At 39.4% G+C, this 20,090-nt stretch overlaps 2 protein-coding genes across 8 annotated transcripts; one reads left to right on the top strand and one right to left on the bottom strand.

Annotated features, from left to right (window-relative positions):
- Positions 1–618: 618 nt before the first annotated feature.
- On the bottom strand, positions 619–14,045 carry LOC135583367 (uncharacterized). Of its 4 annotated transcripts, none has more exons than XM_065092146.1 (16): positions 13,531–14,045; positions 13,331–13,416; positions 12,274–12,354; positions 11,954–12,108; positions 11,810–11,874; positions 11,489–11,680; positions 11,343–11,394; positions 9,971–10,237; positions 9,677–9,810; positions 8,496–8,685; positions 8,325–8,384; positions 8,013–8,249; positions 4,659–4,917; positions 4,368–4,573; positions 2,763–2,810; positions 619–1,196 (listed from the first exon to the last, which is right to left on the bottom strand). In XM_065092146.1, the coding sequence occupies exons 1-16, from the start codon at positions 13,704–13,706 to the stop codon at positions 906–908; spliced, it is 2,499 nt and encodes an 832-aa protein (XP_064948218.1). In that variant the 5' UTR covers positions 13,707–14,045; the 3' UTR covers positions 619–905. The 4 variants fall into 4 exon arrangements, with proteins under 4 accessions (XP_064948218.1, XP_064948217.1, XP_064948220.1 ...); XM_065092145.1 differs by having other exon boundaries at positions 2,763–2,813; positions 13,531–14,043; XM_065092148.1 differs by lacking the exon at positions 12,274–12,354 and having other exon boundaries at positions 13,531–14,044.
- Positions 14,046–15,022: 977 nt separating this feature from the next.
- On the top strand, positions 15,023–17,455 carry LOC103987030 (probable mediator of RNA polymerase II transcription subunit 26c). 4 transcript variants are annotated; one of them, XM_009405216.3, is made up of 9 exons: positions 15,023–15,774; positions 15,868–15,936; positions 16,040–16,122; positions 16,213–16,289; positions 16,367–16,422; positions 16,518–16,551; positions 16,658–16,773; positions 16,851–16,944; positions 17,046–17,455. In XM_009405216.3, exons 1-9 carry the CDS (start codon positions 15,352–15,354, stop codon positions 17,144–17,146), a joined length of 1,053 nt encoding a protein of 350 aa, XP_009403491.2. In that variant the 5' UTR covers positions 15,023–15,351; the 3' UTR covers positions 17,147–17,455. The 4 variants fall into 4 exon arrangements, with proteins under 4 accessions (XP_009403491.2, XP_018675368.2, XP_018675394.2 ...); XM_018819823.2 differs by having other exon boundaries at positions 15,024–15,774; positions 16,370–16,422; XM_018819849.2 differs by having other exon boundaries at positions 15,026–15,774; positions 16,370–16,422; positions 16,661–16,773.
- The last annotated feature ends 2,635 nt before the right edge of the window (positions 17,456–20,090 follow it).

The following is a 20,090-nucleotide window of genomic DNA, read 5'->3' as shown; positions in this document are numbered from 1 at the left end:
CTTACAGAATGATTTGGCTAAAGAATCTATCCAATCTAGGTGGATTTTGGTGAGAAACTCATGTCTTTTCTAATATTGAGGGCCCTTTAATGAGTTTGAGATGGGAGGGTATTTCTCCAAGCGAAATAAAAGATAAGAGGGATTTATCCGAGAAAACCCACAAATGATTCGCTTTAACTATGCTTCATCATGAGTTTGCGACTAAATCAAGAGCATTCAGATGTCTTTAGGGCAGCATTTGCCTCAGTCTGATATGTGGTCATTAGGGGCGTACAATGATCATAACTTCAAGCTTTAAACTCAGGATCTTTCTTGATAATGTCATGTTTTCTCACCTTCTGGAAACTGATTTCGGACAATGACAAACCTGTTCTAATAAATTGTGGACTCTAATGCTTGTGGAAGTCGCAAAGTGACACTAAATATGTATATAGGGTTCATAGGGATTTTGATGATAGAAGCACGTCATGAGCAATACAATAATATTTCATTGCAAACAAGAATATAATTGCAAACTACGTGATGAACAACACAACAAGTATTATGAAACACTCCTAATTCCAGCTTATTATATTTACACTTACCAGATGCATATTACCTTTACATAACCTCGCAGAATTCTGTGAGAAAAAAGATTAAATAATGTTATATATGAGAAAGGTGATTACATGTACATTCATGAAAAAAAAGGAATGAAATAAATGAATTTTAGAATGAAGATACTATACAACAGACTCCTATGTGTTTCATTCCAGCTTGATGCTCCATGTGTTCACTCCCAGAGCATCGTAATGACCTCTTAGCTTTTCATATTAGCAGCTGCACTAATGTTAGTGGGGACAACAGAAATGGATGACAAAGAAGTGCGAACACGAGAAGCTAAAGCTGTTTCACAAGTGCACTCGTCAAAGGAAGAATTCTGGAAAGGACCACATGATGAACTTTGCAAATATGTCGGTCTCAAGAAACTCTATGTGTGCTGCTCGCCCGATGATTGTATTCAAGTTCCTCACTTGAGAAGATGTGTCAAAATTCACATCACACCGCATGAATACTCTCCGTTCAGATGAAGGAGCACGGATTTGATCCAAGCAATTGTTGAGCATGTCCATGAAGATGTGAGATTTCTTTGACTGATCCCAAGACGATGCCTGGCACAGTTCAATTCTGGCAGAATGGTAAGGAACGTAACCATCCTGGAAAAAAAAAAAAAGGAAACCAATTAAAAGAACTACTACAGCAATCATTTGTTTTGCATGTGAATAAACATCAAGTGTCAACAGATACAAGTTAAGAGGTGAAGCAGGATGACCTAGAAGAAATGATAAATAGCAAGTTTCTTCATGTTTGATATTTTGCTACAAAAAGAAATTCGGCACTATGGAGGGTTAAAGATCAAAGTATTCAGAAGGGCTCATAATCTGTTAATAGGTATCACAAAAGCACATGCTAACATTTTAAAATTCTGCCACTTAGATTATAAAACTATGTTTGCAGAGTTTGCAACAAGCCACTAACTATGTTTTCCCAAAGCCACTTATATATCATGTTAGACTTCAATCGGGCACTCATTTGTAAACATACTAGTTTAGTCCTAATGAAAGTGGGAGAAGATTTGAAAAGAGGAAGAGATTTGAGTTTGCTTTATAGGGACAGAGTAGGTCTACCATTATTAGTTTGGGATTGAGCATTATGGGAGTGGTTCAAATTTATCAAACTAATGAGTCAGTTATCATACGAAAAGGAGTTGTTACAATTGATAAATATATCTAGTACTAAGCATGACCCAAATAGGAAAGGATTAGGAGCCACCCTTGGGCAATGCATGACGTGCATTATACTGAAATATAATTTTGGGCTATGGTTTCAGCTTTTATTAGATGTCAAGCCACAAGAGGAGAATCAGATCCATATTGGAAGTGGGTGCAGATTTGAGTTGGTTTATAAGACTAGAGTGGGTCTACCATATTATCAACATGAGACCAAAAATTTTAAGCTGTTGGTTCAGACTTATCAAATAAATAGGTCAGCTATCCTATCGACTCAACTCGTGACATCTTTTATGAGCATGCACTTGTAGACGTAAGATAAAAGCAATCAGAAAGTTGTCCCATAGAATTCTGTCAATAAAATACATTATCACACATAATAATCCTAGACTAGATGTAATGATCGTGCTGTTCAAAACCCTAGTCTGAGAAAAAAATGCTAGAGGAAACATTTTTTTGATGCAGTGAAAAATGGTGCCTTAGCTGAAAAACAAAATAAATGCCATTAAAAAAGAAAACAGCATCTGTTTAACAAATATGAATCTAGGCATAAGCTACTTATTGAAATGATCTGTACTCCTTGTTTGTCAATACAGCAGAAATAACACAAATACAAGCAGAAAACAAAATCAAAATAAGACAATGTAGCCAAATGCAGAACTTGAAAGTTGCTTATTTTTTCAGCCATCAGGGGTTAAAGGAGCCAAATTTTGATCAGGTCACCTTTTCTCAAGAAAAAGAAAAGGAGAAAAAACAAAAGAAAGTGTTTAGTGGTTTGCTTGGAAGAGCAAATTTAGATGTTCGGTAACACCATTTATCTAAAAATTCACCAAAATATACCAATATACGGTTCTAGGGACCAATCATATAGAATGGTCTTAAAATTCAATTAAATGCACCCACTCTAACAATGTACATTAAAGTTTCCTTTTTTTCACAAGCTGCCAGTTTAATTTTAGTACATACAGGAAAGAACTTTACAGAATATAGTACCTGTGGGGAAGATACCAGGATAATGTTTTTGAAATTTTCCAATGTCTTCTGCTGAAAAATGACAAGAAAACATATAAGAAATTACATACAAGCAAGATTCTAAAGACTTGTTTTATTCTGGTTTCAACAAACTTGCTGGATTGGTACAAACGTACTAAGCAGTTTACCATCATGAACAGCCTAACAATGATGAAATATAAAATAAAATAAAGGTATATCGAGTCGTACAAAGTGTATTTCACCAGTGCTTGATTGCGGTAGTAAACACCAGATGGTAAGTAACTATTCAAACGATATTTTAAAGTTGGAATAGTACAACTCACGAACCAGAGAAAAACGATCTTGAAATGAAGCAGTACTAAAGATCTTAACAAAGATTTCTACAACATTCTTCTCATGTTCCTTCGGATAAGCAGGAAATCCATTTCACAACAAATATCTACAGTTCTACACTATTATATAACTCACCTGTCCTTTAGTGAAGCTTTTAGTGTGGACTTCAAATGATGTTGTCATCACTGCAAATCTGAGGCATGCATCATGGTAGTATTCTTTAATTTTTTTAGGTTGCTAACATGGGAAGAAGAGATGCTCAAAACAAGTGCTGCATGGTAACATGTTCATTTTTCCAGTAAAAAGGGAGAGACAATTATGTCTAGACTCTCTCTCTTCTCTCTTACTACATCTAAATTCTAACATACTTAGGTTGCACGGCAAAGAACTTTAAATTATAGAGAGTTAGAAACTACGGAGCAGATCACCACTAGTTTCAACCAGCAATCACAAACTGGCAAACAAATTACACTCATCTGTTTATACTAGTCAAGTTTATAATGGTGATGAAAATATAAACTAAAACAGGTAGAAAAGAAACAGTGGAATAGTGAAAACCGAGTTTTCATTGCAAAGTTGTAGCAAGGGCCACAGTTTCTGTAGAAGATAGTGTATATCTATTAGTTTCTTTTATTATCTGATGGATAACAATTGCTGAATATAGTAATAATGACAAATAATTGCTCAAGGTTTAGTTTTTGATAAAAATATGTTATCTATAATTCTTAAATATTCATAATTTAAAAAAAGGAAAAGTTACTTATAGGTCCCTCCGAGGCCAGTAATTGTCTTTAACTTCTAAAAATATGTCTAGCATATAAATCCCAGCAAACCCAAAAGACTTGCATATATGCCATTTTAGTAAATCTTCATCAGCTGTCTGTCTGTCATCATGTGACTGTTCAATTAAGGACTTCAAAATTTTAATCGTCATTAGTACTCTTTAAAAATTCACTTAGTTGACACTAATGATGAAATAAATATTAAAAAAATTAGGTATTTGTATTTTATTTTTTTAAACTAAAGATAGCTATTGATAACAATAATTAGTATCTGAAATTTTTGGATGGATGTTAAAGGAACGGGTTTATATGGAGGATCTCAATATTTGGACATATATGCTACACTAAATTTGTAGGTACAAATATACTACTTCCTAACACTGAAAGGATAGATATGTAAACCCCCTAAAATTTCAAGCCTATCTAGTCTGACTTAGTATATTATGTGTAGCAAGTCCTGCAAATATTAAAATATTTAGTGCTTTATTACCTTACAGAGCTTGTAAAAGAATGTATTCTGAAGATCTGGATCATCAGTAGAAGTAAGTTGATTAATGCACTGAGCTCCTTTGAGTTTCTTCAAAAGCCACAATCCTGAATTGAACAAAGAGTTTGAGCTGTACCAATACCCTAAATGTGGCCCTGATATTGACATATATGTATACAAGTGCTTCAAGAAAGGTCCCATTACACTCTCTGCAAAATAGTACATGCTACACAGATATCAGAAAAAGACGTATTCAAGTAAATAATCATGACTCCTCGAGTAAATAATCATTACCTGTTAAGGCACTCCTGATGATGATGTTTCCAATAGAATGCCCAACAAAACTAAGCTTTGTGACTTTACAGCCTCCATATCTTGAAAGCTTATCCATTTTCTTCCTAAGGAAGGCAACCACTTCCAAAGCCAACCTTCGACCCATTTCTCTAAAATCTCCTGTTGTCTTTTCTTCATTAGCTTCTGACATGAGACATTCAGCTCCAGGATCTATCAAAAGCCATTGATTCCGAACAAGTCGTAAATCAAGATGGTGCCCCTATTATGGCAAAGAACGATGTACAGAGTCAAGAAAGCCACAATCTACAAGGTTAATCAATCAATACAAAAAGTTTCTATGTCACTTAGAAATTCGCTTTGCAAATAAAACCCTTAAAAATTGCCATTTTGTAGATACAGAGACATAGATACCATGTGATACAGTCTGATCAAGGGTAATTTAAAGATTGTGAATAACAAACTAGAATATTAGAACATATAGAATTTAATGTAATTTTTGTTTCATTGTAGGTGGCATTCCTTGTGCTTCATGACTTTCATCTCCATTTCCATAATGAACCAGGATTAGGAAATATAACATCTTGATAAGTCAACATTTGGTCGATTCACCATTGGTGCGGCCCGTAGGCTCGTGAGGAATTATCCGCTTTGGGCGATGGACGTACCCGCATAGTTTTGTCCTTTCGGAGCTCGTGAGCTCTAAAAGGCGCCTCTGAGGGTAAGGGTGACCCGGCAGACTTATGAGCAATTGGTTCCCCTACTCCTCAAACAATGTAGGATTAAATGTCCTTATTAGTGCTCTCTCCCACAGGGGAGCCAAGAGCTCAGGGCCCTCCTTCTAGTGCCAATCTAATAAGTCAACATTTGGTCGGTCCGCCATTGGTGCGACCCCGTAGGCGCGCGAGGAATTATTCGCTTTGGGCGATGGACATACCCACACGGTTTTGCCCTTTCGAAGCTTATGAGCTCCAAAAGGCGCCTATGAGGGTAAGGGTGACCCAACGAGCCTATGAACCCTTGGTTCCCTTACTCAACCAATGTGGGACTAAATGTCTTTATCAATTCTCCTTCCTGTGAGGGAGCCAAAGGCCCAGGGCCCTCCTTCTAGCACCAATCTGGAAAGTCAACATTTGGTCGGTCTGCTATTAATGCGACCCGTAGGCTCATGAGAAATTGTTCGCTTTGGACAATGGGCGTACCCGTACAGTTTTACCCTTTCGGAGCTCATAAGCTCTAAAAGATGCTTTTGAGGGTAAGGGTGACTCGGCAGACTTATGAGCCCTTGGTTCCCCTATGCGAGACTAAATGTCCTTATCGGTGCTTCCTCCCCTATGGGAGCCAAGGATCCAAGGCCCTTCTTCTAATGCCAATCTGATAAGTCAACATTTGGTCGGTCCACCACTGGTGCGGCCCGTAGGCTCACGAGGAATTGTCCACTTTGGGCGGTGGGCGTATCCGCACGGTTTTACCCTTTCGAAGCTCGTGTGCTCCAAATAGTGCCTCTGAGGGTAAGGGAGACCCGGCGAACTTATGAGCCCTTAGTTTCCTTAATCCTCAATCAATGTGGGACTAAATGTTCTTATCAGTGTTCCCTCTCGTAGGGGAGCTAAAGGCCCAGAGCCCTCCTTTTAGCACCAATTTGATAAGTCAACATTTGATCGGTCCGCCATTGGTGTGACTTGTAGGCTCGCAAGGAATTGTCCGCTTTGGACAGTGGGCGTACCCGCACGGTTTTGCCCTTTTGGAGTTTGTGAGCTTCAAAATGCACCTTTGAGGGTAAGAGTGACTCGACAGACTTATAAGCCCTCGGTTCCCCTACCCCTCAACCAATGTGGGACTAAATCATAGTTTACAATACCATACCATATCGCTCGATACGAGCGGTACGTACCATATCGATAGATGATCAGTACACCGATACAGTACGGTATTTAGAACCTTTGACTAAATATCCTTATCAGTGCTCCCACCCATATGGGAATCAATGGCTCATTTAGTCTCACATTGGTTGAGGAGTAGGGGAACCAAGGGCTCATAAGTTCGTCGAGTCACCCTTACCCTCAGAGAGGCCTTTTGGAGCTCACGAACTCCGAAAGGGCAAAACCATGTAGCATCGCCCAAAGTGGCCAATTCCTCGTGAGCCTACAAGTTGCACCAATGGCGGACCAACCAAATATTGACTTATCAAATTGGCACTAGAAGAAGGACCCTAGGCCCTTGGCTCCCCTACGAGAGGGAGCACTAATAAGGATATTTAGTACCACATTGGTTAAGGAGTAGGGGAATCAAGAGCTCGTAAGTCCACCGGATCACCCTTACCCTCAGAAGCGCCTTTTGGAGCTCACGAGCTCTAGAAGGGCATAACCATGCAGGTACACCTATCGCCCAAAGCGGAGAATTCCTCGCGAGCTTACGGGCCGCACCAGTGGCGGACCGACCAAATGTTGACTTATCACATCTAAATATGTTTGTCTTCCATAAGTAAGAAACTGAGTTACAATAACTTCTACATTAGGATAACTAAAGTAAATCATCTTAATATATTAGGATAACTTTCATAAGTAATCACCAATTGGACACTGACAAACAGGAATTGTGGATGGGCAAGGAAATTGGTAATATCAGTTAAAAATACTTCTAAACTACTATTTCTTGTGCCTTTCATATAATAGTTAGCCGAAAAAGAAGTTCTTCAAGCAAACAACATCCGAAGAGTGTTCAAATGTGAGTTCTTCGATACAACAAATTTCAGTGGTAAAAGTGTTCTGCAAAAAATCCTATAAACGAGATTGTTGGCTATACTAATTCAAAAGTGATTCTAAGTTTTCATAATGGACAGAAATAATACTTGTGACCTATTACATTCTTTTCACAGTGATACAACAAAAAAGTTTAGCAGTTGAGAGTTGAGACTATGTGCTTTATACCTGCTTTAACAAGATGAGTTAGATAAAATAGCAACGGAGCTGCTCAAGAGGCAGAAAATTGCCAAACTGGTTTTTAAAATAAAGCATATGACAATTAAATAAATACAATCAGACATCCTGCGAACTGCAGTTGGGAGGAATCAAGTCTCAACTATTTGAGGTTGGCTATATGAATCTTTTGTCATAAATTCAGGAGGAATGCATTAAATAATTTTATTGAAAGGAGGCCCATAATTATGCCCATACAGATATAATAATTTGTTGAAAGTTAGATGATTCTGCAGTGGGAACCTAGAGGGCCATCAATACAAGTACAACTTACTGGATGCATCAAGTAAAATTACTAATTTATATGACGTGTCAACTTTGGAAGCTACAACATCACAGGCATATAAGGAATTAACTGCCAGTGCGATTGGGGACACACCTGAAATCCATGCACAAACACAACTGCTCGTAGTACACGACAATTTCTTTTGGGTCCCAAACTGAATTTGGGTACAACATTTTTACCAGGGCCAGTAGGTATTGCAGCATCATTTGGATCCGGACTATGCAAGGATGAATTGTTAGGAAGATCAATGACATGTTGTTCTACTAGAACAACAGGAACATGTGAAGGATCACCAAAAATATACATGTCTTGAATTGAGTGGCTGTTTATCTGCATACACCATATGAAATTTAGAATCTTCAGGAATAAATTAGCACTAACGTTGTAGCAATCATGATATCTCACTTTCATCTGGGCAATACTTCTCCGGTGAAGTTCAGCGCGTGTTGTTGCACCTTGAGCTGGCTGCACATAAAAGAAAACAAACCACTTAAATATCTTCAGTATTTCAAAACATTTATTTGGCAAGTACACTGAAAATGTGGTAACTGATAAACTAATAAAGGACATTATTACCTCGTCATTGGACTTCCTCACACCTACTACTTTTCCAAGTGCATTATGGTGAGAAGAATCATCAGCTCCACTTTTCAAGTACCGGTGGGGAACTTCAATCTTCGAATGAACCATCCATATGGACCATTCTGCCTTCCGATCCATAGCCCAAACACCATGGAGATGTTCAAGTATTGCAATTCTATTTATCCTAGAGCCAAATGAAGTAGATTAACAAGATTTTGAGAACTCAAAAAATGCCTGGTTAATGAAGATCTTTCAGTACTTATTAAATAAGAATAAGGGAGATATTCAAGACTGCTCCAACTATGGAGGGACTAAAACAAGGCATATTATAAAACCTTAGGAAAAGGTGAATGAAGGAAGAATAAGATGCATAACAAGAATCAGTCTGGTTTTATGCCTACACTATCAACCATAGAATTTACTTATTTATTGAGACAACCAATGGAAAAATATAAAAGAGATAAAATATTTTCATATATTTTTACAACTTTAAAAAAGCCAGTGGTAAAATTTCTAGGGATTTATCGCGGTGATTTTAGAAAAGGAATGTGTATTTAGTAATTATATTGACATGATAAAAGATATGTTTGATATAGTAGTCACATGGGGTGAATCTAAAGAAGTTTCTATAACTAAAGGATTAATCATTAAAATTATATCCTTACACTTTTGTGCTGGTAAATCAACGAACTTATTGATTATATAAATGATTGACCCCCAAAGTGTTATTTGCAGACAATATTTTTGGAAGATGAAAGTCCAATTGGGATTATTCTAAAGTAATGGAAATAAACCTTAGAAACTAAAGATTTTATATTAAGTAGGACTAAGAATGTATAATGTGAAATATAGCTTTAGCAATATTAAGAGAAAAACCCAGGGTGTAATTAAGATGAATAGACGAGTTCTCATAAATGAGTTTCAATATCATGGACCTAATTTTCAATATGAAGGAGAGACTGATATACACATTATGCATATATTAAAAACTTGGATTGTTGAAGTGGCAATGGAGGTTTGCATGTCAAATATCAAAACCAAGTTGATGAATAACAATGTAAAAGAAGCAATTTAATGGCATATCACATTCATAGTTCAGAAAAGTTCATTCCAAAGGTAAAAATGTTCACTGTATTAACCAATATGTAAAAGAGAAATTAGCAAAAGTGGAATACCTATGGAAGTTCAAAAATGTATTCCACAAAAAAGAGAGTTGGTTTCCCATTGTGAAATATACATCCAGCAGTTCTTCCTTGGACAAAGAGTAGAGCATGACATCATTCTCAAAATTGACAGTGCCATTCGATTTCTGCATAAGAATATAGATATCAACTGAAAAGGAACTTAGATAATGAATTTTTTTTACAAAAAAATAAGAATTCCAAAATGCTCAAAAGCAATAAACAAAAAAATAAGAATTCCAAAATGCTCAAAAGCAATAAACTGCTGAAATGCAGCAAAACAAGCACCTCCAGAATATTCTGTAGCATGCCAGCTAAGTGTCCAACACCCATACTTGACCCAGAAATGCCCGTGTTTGCAGTAGATAAATCAGTTCTCAATGAAGAACCAATAAACTCAAATTTACCAAGATTGAGGTCAGCATTATGTAAATCATCAATTTTTTGTCCAATTGCTTTGCTTAGGTTTCTTATTTCTTCCATAAGTATCTCACGTGAAACAAACAGTGACTTCACAATTTCAATTGCTTTTGGGCTCCACCCTTGACCTAATATCTGAAAAGATACCAAAGTTAGCTATATGTAGGACATATAAGCAAAAGCATAACAGATATATGCACAATTTTATTTAATGGTTGCAGGGAATTATTCTAGATCAATGCAAAACATAATTAGGACGATTTCTAAACAAGACAAGCAGAAATATGCAACCAAATGTCAAATCAAATCAAAAATTTTAAGACTGCAATATGAAGGTTGAAAGGTAGTTCAAATTCTTTTCTCGATTTTAAAGCATATGAGTTCAAGGTAAGCATCATCTAATGTTTATCAACATAAAACTGTTGCCAAAAAGCAACTGAGTCTCGATATTGTTTGATATGCTTGTATGATGCAGATTCATGAGGTGGCAATTACTCATATCCAGTTAAAGTGCTCATTAGTACTCTAGTAAAGCAGTCAAAGGAGGTAGTTTCTAAAACAAAAGAAAGCTGATGATTAGAATGAGCTTCTGACACTATCAGAGTGGAGTGAACCCAAATGGATATGAAAAATTGAAGAAATGGCATTCATATTCATATAGTGCCGCTAAATTACATCCTATCGAAGTGATTTAAGCATCAACTGAATTTTGCATAAACAAGACGAAGCATTAATTATAACAGAGTAGAAGATGGAGTGGAAAGAAAAACCTATAACAAATTATCATTAGCTTTTAATACTGACAGTGGCCAAATGCCTTTGGTTTTAATGATTTTAAATGACAAATAAGTCAGGACAACAATAAAAAGATAGATACCTGAATCACAAAGGCCAAGGTATCCACTTATATAATATTATCATTGAAGATCATATGCACATAATTTTGGATATAGGAAACTGGAAATATACATAATCTGATTATAAAAAACTAAATGAGTGAATGAAAAATCTAGAAAGATGTAATCATTTGATTTATTTCAGATGTGCTTCCATGTTTCAAGTGTTATGCTACATTTTCTTGTTATTTGATGATCCTTTGTTATTCTAAAAACAAACATTTTTAGAATGCATCATTATCAATGGTCATATGCATCTGAGGAAAAAGTTTTACATAATCCAATAATAGATCTGAGAAGGTAACATAAAGGATCGTTATATTTTTGTGTCGAAGGGCACTTACCTGATTGGATCCGTAATATTCATCAGCAATATTCTCCACCATTAGAGAAGTACTGGCATTTCAAAATTCAAATCAATTGAAACATACTAGAGAGCAAAGTAAATTTTAGCATATGGACAAAAGAACAAACTCAAATTTTCACAAACCTTGATACCTTCTCTTGTATGCTGGTACCAGATTTCAGGAAAACAATGTGTACACTTAAATCAACAAGCACTGCATGGAAAGCATCAAAATGAACAGGACAGTATGAATGCAGACCATGTAGTGCTTTAGGAGGAATCCTGAATTCATGGACTGCAGTTGGAAACATTTCAATAGAGGCCTGAATTTCATTGCTGTAAAAGGAACCGAAAGAAGATTCAAATTGTCGTTGCAAAGAAAATCACCACTACAAATAAGAATTGATCGATAGAGAAGAGATAGAGCTAGCACAAATCTCACAGTGTGATTATGTTTTTGCTTACCCATTTTCGAACATTGGAGCATACATGAGCTCAAACTTTAGTATTGCCGCAGAACTTGCTGGTCTCTGGAAATTAAAGTACAAAGGTGTCAAAATGCAAACAAACGGATCTCACCTCAAGTGAGTCACTAAAGATGATGCCAACCTCATATTTCCCTGTAGCAAAATTGAAAGACACCATGATAGATAGAGGAACATCCTGTCTAGCATATTTGATTTTGAATGGATGGGTAAAGAAACTATGATCAGCATCATCGATCCTCCAAACAGCAAAAATATCATCTGAGACTATATTGGGAGCTGCAAAATACACCTAGGATGTCAATTCAAGAGATGCAGAAACATCATGCATGAGGAGAAGAAGTAAACAAGAAGAATATAAAAATGTTACTATCGCAGACTAAAGATGTTCAAGAATTCCACTAAGGTAACAATAATTGGAGACAAAGTTTAATAGAACTTTACCAGCACCATGCCTGAACACCCACTTATTTGGGTCACGATAATTCCACGCTGTCATGGGATGGCTGTTAATCCACCAAAAAACTACCCTTAAGCAAAATGGAAGTCAGTTAGTCCTAACTTAAGTCCAATAGACTGAATTATGGTGACTTTATTCATATGGATCTTTGGATATATTAGCTTTTTTTTTTGTTTAGAATTTCAGTTAGTTCAAGTGATCAGATACTGGTTTCGTGATTTAAATAAAACTGATTCTTTGGTATCCACGTATATATCTGAGAAGATATCTAATATATTAGGATTGAACCATTGGGATATAGGATTTCAAGGAAAAAAAGATCTTCTAGACATAAAGTGCAATTTCGACCAGTTTGGTATGATATGGCCGGAATTTAGTGATCCGATCACTGACCGGTACATGAATTACCAATTTCGAGCAATCCAAGGCTTACCGCTTGGCAATTCCTGTGAACCAAGTGGTAAGGTCTGTGAACTGGGCTTCCTGCTTAGTTCAGGATATGTGAACCGAGATTACCACCTAGTTCAGCCCCAATAATGGGTCTAGACTGGGTGGTAAGCCAGCTCAGTTTTTTTTTTATTTTAAAACAAAAATTCAAACCCTAAGACCCAAGTTCAACTTTGTGCTTTCGCCCCTGTGCCTGCTGGCATCTGTGTCCACCATCACGTGCATCCCTCACTGTATCCGTCTGCTGCCGCCCACGTTCGTAGCCACCAGCCCTAGCCTTGGTACTCTTCCTCTCCTCCTCTACCGCCTTCTCCCTTCCTCCTTTCCTCCACCACCTCTTCGTCCTCCACTTCTACGGTGCCACCTCTCCCTCCACCGTCACATCTTCATCCATAACGGTTGCAGCTAATACACCCTACTTATCAGAAGCATACTACAACAGTATTCATACCCGTTAAACACATGTAACATCATAATGATTCTACTTGTGTCAAGCATAGCAAACCTAGGCCATCACATATCTGACGTCCAGTGATTACCCAGGTAGCACCAAACAACCAACAACATTTTAAAAGCTTCATCTAAAATTGGTACCTTCATACTGAATAACTCTGGACGGAGTACCGCAAGATTCCAGGCTGCCGTCTTCCCATCTTGCGCTTATCTTTATCTGATACCATCTGCTTATTCAAACATAAGAAAATTAAAATTCTACTCTCAAAATCCAGATTAATAAGCTCGCAATTCACCTCATACCACAAAGTTCAACAGAAAAGTAGAATGCAGCGCTTTACCCTTGCTGGAATAGATCGAGGTTGTGGAACCGGTGAATATAAATGGCGATCTCGTGAACGGTCTCTAGCATGTCCGGCGTGAAGAATTGAACCCGTCGCGATCTCGGAGTAAGCAATCTCCTAGAGGGTGGGTTCTTCGGAATCGAGCCGGTGAGGCATCTCATCCGCGGAGGCATAGATTATTGGAGATCCTGATCGGGCTCAGGATTCGCATCCTCACCGCCAAGAACGACCTGATTCACATCCGAATTGACCGGTTCGTTCCCCTGCCACCGTGAATCCGACCAAGAGGCGAGACAATGGATCGAAAACTTGGATGGGATAGGCAAATGCAACGATCCGGATGCGAATTGGGGTCTCGTTCCTCTTATCCGCGGAGGAAATTAGGGTTTTGGACGTGAACGGGAGGGCTAAAAGAGGACCGGGAAAGGGGGCAGCGGATTCTCGCAATGCCGCGAGGGAGGAGGGAAGGAGATGGGTTATGGGGCCACCAATCAAAGCGAGCCACGACCGACGTCCCCGTGGAGCCAGATGAAACCGACGACGTCGCGCTGTCCGATGAGAAAGGGTGCGGCTTCCCTGCAGCCGCAGGGACAGGGTTCACAGCTATCGTCCGCTGAGGATTCGCTCACCCTGTTCGATGCTAAACAGGGGATCTGCGCCCGCGTCATCGAACGGGATCGGATCACTTTGTTATCATTATTATTAGCCGATGATACCTTTATTTTGTCTCATTCTTTCTTTCATCAGTGGCCATATAAGACTGTCACATGCTGTTCTAATAACAATAGTGCAAGTTGAAGATAATGAATTGTCTCAATTATCAACGTGTTAGTTAGTTAAATCCTTGTCTCATAAGATCGAAAACATAGTGTCAATAGTGATGTTGAGTCTATTGTAATAAGGTAAGCCGTTTTGTTGAGGTGATAACTAATATACTATTAATAAACTATTCTGTAAATATGAATAGCCTAAATTATAATTAAATCTTGTTACCCGGGAATAACAATTTTATATCAGTGTTTGACCAACTTTGATATAGGAATACGATCAATTTGACTAGCATTCGGATAATTTCACAAAACTAATATAATGATATTGCAAGCAATATTATATTCTAAACTCATCTAAAACTATAATTAAGGAGCTTAAACTTCAGAATTAATGTGTGGATATATATTAATACAAGATTTCTGACAATTAATCATAACATTTGCCACTCTTCAAGTCAAAATAACATCCAATGATTTGATGCAAATGTCCTCGAGAATTAACTCCAACTGAATAACCAAAGACACTATAAAAGATTCAAAATAACTATTCCCATTGAGAATTTTGTAACGGTCCACCACAATGGTTATATAACATATGGTAAGAAAGGATTATTTAAGTTGAAGAATATAACATCCGATATATAAGAGAAGAATTGTTTAGGAAAACGCCGTTAAAATCCACCAATCGCCTCTCACGTCCATTTCATCTCCTCCGTTTCCTGGCAACGGAAAGGGGAGAGAGAGAGAGAGAGAGAGAGAGAGAGAGAGGAGGAACCAAATGCTGCCCTCTCTGTCGTCTTCCGGGAACGGAATAAAACCGAAGATAATCCCCTAATTGTTTATTTATTTTTATGCATTCAACGAATTAGATCTCTGTTCATCATTTCTCCCGTTCCTCCTCGCTGTATTATTCTTTCTTGGGATTCGTTGAGGTTGGCGGATGATGAGATGGGTGATGCAGGGGAGAAGGTTTAGGGGTCGAACCTGGTCTGGTCGGAGGGGGATGCGCGGGATTTGGTGCTGACGGATCATCTGCAGAGGGATCCGGATGGAGGCGGAGGACCTGCGGAGGCTGTTGAGGAGCTCCGACGTGGATCTGTGGGACTTGATCGAGACCGCGGTGGCGGTGGCGGCGGCGGACCGACCGGAGGAGCTCCGTGCGCGGCGGGATGGGATCGTGGAACGGCTCTACGCGCCGCCGGCTGATCGGTGCCGGGACTGCGGTCCCCCGGCTAGGTCGCAGCCGCGAGGGGAGGAGAAGGGGAGTAGCAGCCCGGCGATGAAGCGGGAGGCGGCCCCTCCGCCCACGCCGCCGTCGCCGGAGCCGGTGGATGAAGACGACGAGGAGGAGGAGGCGGAGGCGGAGGCGGAGGCGGAGGAGGAAGATGATCCGAAGAGTTATGACCGCTCGATCGATGCGGCGAACAGGAGAATCCTCGCCATCAAAGAGTCCTTGGAACACCCTGATCAGGTCTGTTTACCTCTAAGAAAAAAGTTCCCTTTTTGATTGGTTTCGACACACAGAAAAACGCATCGTCGTGACCATCTCCTTGGTCTTCCACAGTCGGAGGATTCCCTAATTAGCCTCCTCCAGGATCTCGCGGACATGGACATCACCTTCAAATCACTGCAGGTGACAGATTCAATCCAGCAACTCTTCATTTATGCTCAAAAGATCACTACTTCCGATGCATTTTCTTGGGATTTTGAGTCCTTTCGGCACTTTCGTGCTTCAGGAGACGGACATAGGGAGGCATGTGAATGGCCTTCGCAAGCATCCTTCCAACGAAGTGCGCGGATTGGTGAAGCATCTCGTGAGGTGATTAGAGATCGAGAGATAAGAAAGAAAAAGGAAAAAAGTAGAAAGAAATCATCTGATTCCTCTTCTCCATGTCTGTTTGTTCTTCAGGAAGTGGAAAGATCTCGTGGAGGAGTGGGTGAAATCGAATTCGCCAGGTGATCAATCTGCTTCTCCGGCAATCATCGGTACGTCTCCCAACCCCAGTCAAAACATCAGCTTTTACTTTTCCTTCCTTCCAATCAAAACAACTTTTGGGTTGCAGCAGATGGTGAGTCCCCACAGCAAATTCCCCGAAAGAACTTCCAGAACGGGCTCCAGGTTCTTAGCCTTTCTGTAATCTAACAATAACAACAATTTGTTCCTTCAGATTGTGGATTCAATTGTTGAATTCTCTATTGGATTGTTCATGGCAGACTCCAGAACGTGGAAACACCCCCCATTCTCACAGTAAGCAGTGATGGAGAGAGAGGAGAAGAAAAAAAAAAACACTCTTTTTTCCCCCTTTTTTTTCTTTCTTCCTTCGCATACACTGAACCCTGGCGTTGGATTCAAGCAGATGGTTTCTCGAGTTCAGAGGCAAAGGTGAAGGCCAATCCCCCGCGCAGAGAAGCTCCTCCAACCAAGCCGAACGCCCACGTCGCCACCGCGCTACCCTCTGCTCCTCCCCCTGTAAAGCAACTACTCCGTATCTTGTTTCCTATACGTCGGTTGACACTCCATGCTTCTCACTTGGTTCTCGATGGCAGAAGCCAAAAGAAGAAAAGGACGGCTTGCTCGACCCCGAGCGACTCGCTTCTGCCAGGAGGCGGCTCCATGAGAACTACCAGGAAGCACAGAACGGTAAGTGCCTCATCTCACATCTGACCCTCCCTCAGACGATCATAGCAACGACAGAGAGGATTAATCTTTTGCTTTCCTGCCACAATTGGGGACCGCCGAAGCCAAAAAGCAACGGACGATTCAGGTGATGGATATACACGAGATCCCGAAGCAGAAGAATACCTTCACCCGCAAAGGCGGGTTCCAGGGGAAGCACTGGTGACGGAGGAGACGGCGAACCGGCGGGGATTACCCGCTCAGCTTCCCTCCTCGATTTCTCTTCTCTGGCTGCAGATTTTTAAGCGGGAGAAATGGATTATAAATATGCATTCTATAAATTTGTGTGCGAGGAAATATGAGGATTTCGATTGGTTTGCGACAACGTGATAAGCTGGTCCTTTTGGTAAATGGCATTGTCGCCAGTCACCTGCGTTTCTTCACCAATTCGTTTTCTTTATCGAAAGATTTCTCGCTATAGGATTTTGTAGTTTGCCGGCAGATTGCTTACAATTTTTTAGGCTTGTTTGATCAACCAACACGGCGTTGTTGCTGAGAGACTGTTGTTTCGATGCTATGTGACATTACTGAGTCATACTAGAGGTTGCCAATCTTTCGAGTGCACAATAGACCTCCTCGTGTGTTGTCGATGGAAACTTGCAAGCGGTTGTTTCATTGCTCACCTTAACAGATGTCTCATCAATGGTATAACCTAACATGATGTAGATGTATGTTATAATATTACACAATAGCCATAGTCGACTCGCGAAGCAACTTGGGAGATGGGACTTACAGCATTCGGTGGGCATTAGATGTTCATGCTGCCTCAATCCTCGTGTGCCAACGATCAGCACTACTGGCAACTGCCTCAATAAAGTTCATTACTTATTTCAAGTGTACTCGTCTTTGTCCTCGACGACGATATTTTACCGGATGTATGCTAACCACTAATTTATTTTTCTATTTTTCTAGGATCCGGTGATGTGACGAAAAAATCAAGTCGGTTCGGGGAGCACCTCATCAATCGAGCCGAGGTGAGCCTTCGATTGTTGCTCTGTAAAAAAAGGTCAATGTCAGGAGAGAAATTTTCGACTCGACCTATACTAAGTTTAAGTTAACTCGAGAGAGGGAATTGACTTTTATACATGTTTGTTGGAAGGACAATCGTACGAGGCTCGTTAATGATATATGATACCTCGGGAGATCGATTCATGCTTTTCGCGCAGCGTAGGCCAACCTACACGACTCCGCGTCATGCGACTTCGCCTTGCATCATCGCGAATAGTTTGAGATAGGGTAACGTCACTTCGTACAAATCCAAGCAGCATGGGTATGATTTCCATCGCCCTCAATTCCGAGGTACTTTGTCAGCACAAATACGCCACATCGACTATGAGATAGCTACCACCCGTTGTCACGCAAGTCGCACCAAAATATGCCTTATCATCTATCTTGCAGGTTCGCTTGGATCATCAATTCGACACGGGACCCAATTAGCCAACAGTGATATCTACTTTAATATGATTTCTAAAGCGAGTATTCACTCGTTGAGACACTTAAGTTTTTGTAACTTCAATGTTATTAAAAACATTCATAGGTTTAACTCTTATAACTCATTTTGAACTTCTTAAGCCTCATGTCTTTTTCATTTGAGACTAATAGACATTGACTTTAGCATCAAATGGAACTTATCAAGTATAATGTTAAGCAAAGTTTATTTTACAAGAAACATCAAACGAAGACTTGGGACTCTTATGAGACGTGGGAGAATCTCACATCCAAACAAACCATCTCATGTGCTCTGGATAAGGCTCCCTAGGCGGATATCTTTCCTGATCAACCATCATCCCTGCTTCATTTTCTTGGCCAACCTTCCAGCCTTTAAAGTAAACTACTTTCTGAATACAAACGTAATAGGATTCATATCTTTCCTGATCAACCATCATCCCTGCTTCATTTTCTTGGCCAACCTTCCACAGCCTTTAAAGTAAACTACTTTCTGAATACAAACGTAATAAGATTCATAAAAACAGGATAGAAAGGGTCAATTCTGGCACGTAGAGTCCTTCAAAAATTTCATGTTAACAAGATTCCAAACTATATTTCTAATATCTCGACTACCTTAGGACTAGGGAAAAGTAAAAAGAACCCATTATCAATTCTCGAAAGAGAGCCAGATAGACATCTCACAGTAATCAACATAAATAAACAAATCAGAAAAGGGTTAAAAGAAAATAAGAGACAGTAAAAGCAGAAGATGAGGAACAATGTGCAGGTCAAAGAACAAAAGGCGTGGCCTCTCATAGTGTTGTGAATATGGATTGGATAACAAAAGAGTGAGACTAGAGAGCACCTCAGTAGTTAACAGGAGCTCCACGGAACCACGATCAGGGTTAACACCTGCAATTACAAATCATCCCAAGAACATATTTAACTTTCTTCACCAACATACAAATACTGATCAATTTGTTTCTGTATCATTAATGAAGAGAAAGAAAGCTTAAGAGGTATCAAGAGAAAACTACTTTTCCCAACTTGATTCCACGTTTGAGGTATAAAAAAAGGGTAGAACTAGTATCAAATAGAACACATCTGAACAGGCACAAAGTTGGCTCATTCCATCCTAGTTTTGGCTTCTGGTGCATCTCCTCCACTTGACATTGAACTCTGAAGAGAAGATATCTAATGGAAGTGACAAGTAAGCCAACTTAGATTCCCAAAGTCCAGATTCATTTTCTAGTTTTCTTTCCTTTTGTTCCTATAATTTCCAATTTTAAGATGATTGATGGAGTGGAAATATATTACCCCCTCCCATTCAACTAACTTAAACTAGTGGTGAAATGCCAGGCAGGGGATGAGCACCAGCAGCAGCAACCCAGAGCTCTCATCCTTGTGGTGGTGGAAGAAGTTGATGGTGCCTCTCCTCCTCTTCTGCCATGCAGTGATGATGGAAAGGCTGTGGACTACTAACCATTGAGGTTGTGATGGGGTATTGTTGCCATGTGGATTGTCGTGGACTACTGACCATTGTTCACATGGAATGCAATATTGTTGCATGTGGATTGACTCCCAGCACATGAATTGACCCTAATTAATTTGTATAATTAAATACCAATGTTCAACCAATTGAGATATGCACCTTGCTAAAATAACCAAATGATTTTAATCCA

Source organism: Musa acuminata, chromosome BXJ2-1 (assembly GCF_036884655.1).
Source record: "Musa acuminata AAA Group cultivar baxijiao chromosome BXJ2-1, Cavendish_Baxijiao_AAA, whole genome shotgun sequence".
Classification (NCBI taxonomy): domain Eukaryota; kingdom Viridiplantae; phylum Streptophyta; class Magnoliopsida; order Zingiberales; family Musaceae; genus Musa; species Musa acuminata.
Note: the sequence above shows the minus strand (reverse complement) of the source record. Positions and strands in the feature narration are given on the sequence as shown.

Excerpts from the sequence above, each read along its gene's own strand:
- LOC135583367 (XM_065092145.1), bottom strand. The coding sequence starts at position 13,706 with ATGCCTCCGCGGATGAGATGCCTCACCGGCTCGATTCCGAAGAACCCA. Across the intron at positions 8,686-9,676 it reads ACATTTTTGAACTTCCATAG|GATAAATAGAATTGCAATAC; the intron begins GTATTCCACTTT and ends ATTTGGCTCTAG. Across the intron at positions 4,574-4,658 it reads CATCAGGAGTGCCTTAACAG|AGAGTGTAATGGGACCTTTC; the intron begins GTAATGATTATT and ends ACTATTTTGCAG.
- LOC103987030 (XM_009405216.3), top strand. The coding sequence starts at position 15,352 with ATGGAGGCGGAGGACCTGCGGAGGCTGTTGAGGAGCTCCGACGTGGAT. Across the intron at positions 16,123-16,212 it reads TTGGTGAAGCATCTCGTGAG|GAAGTGGAAAGATCTCGTGG; the intron begins GTGATTAGAGAT and ends TTTGTTCTTCAG. Across the intron at positions 16,774-16,850 it reads TACCCTCTGCTCCTCCCCCT|AAGCCAAAAGAAGAAAAGGA; the intron begins GTAAAGCAACTA and ends TCTCGATGGCAG.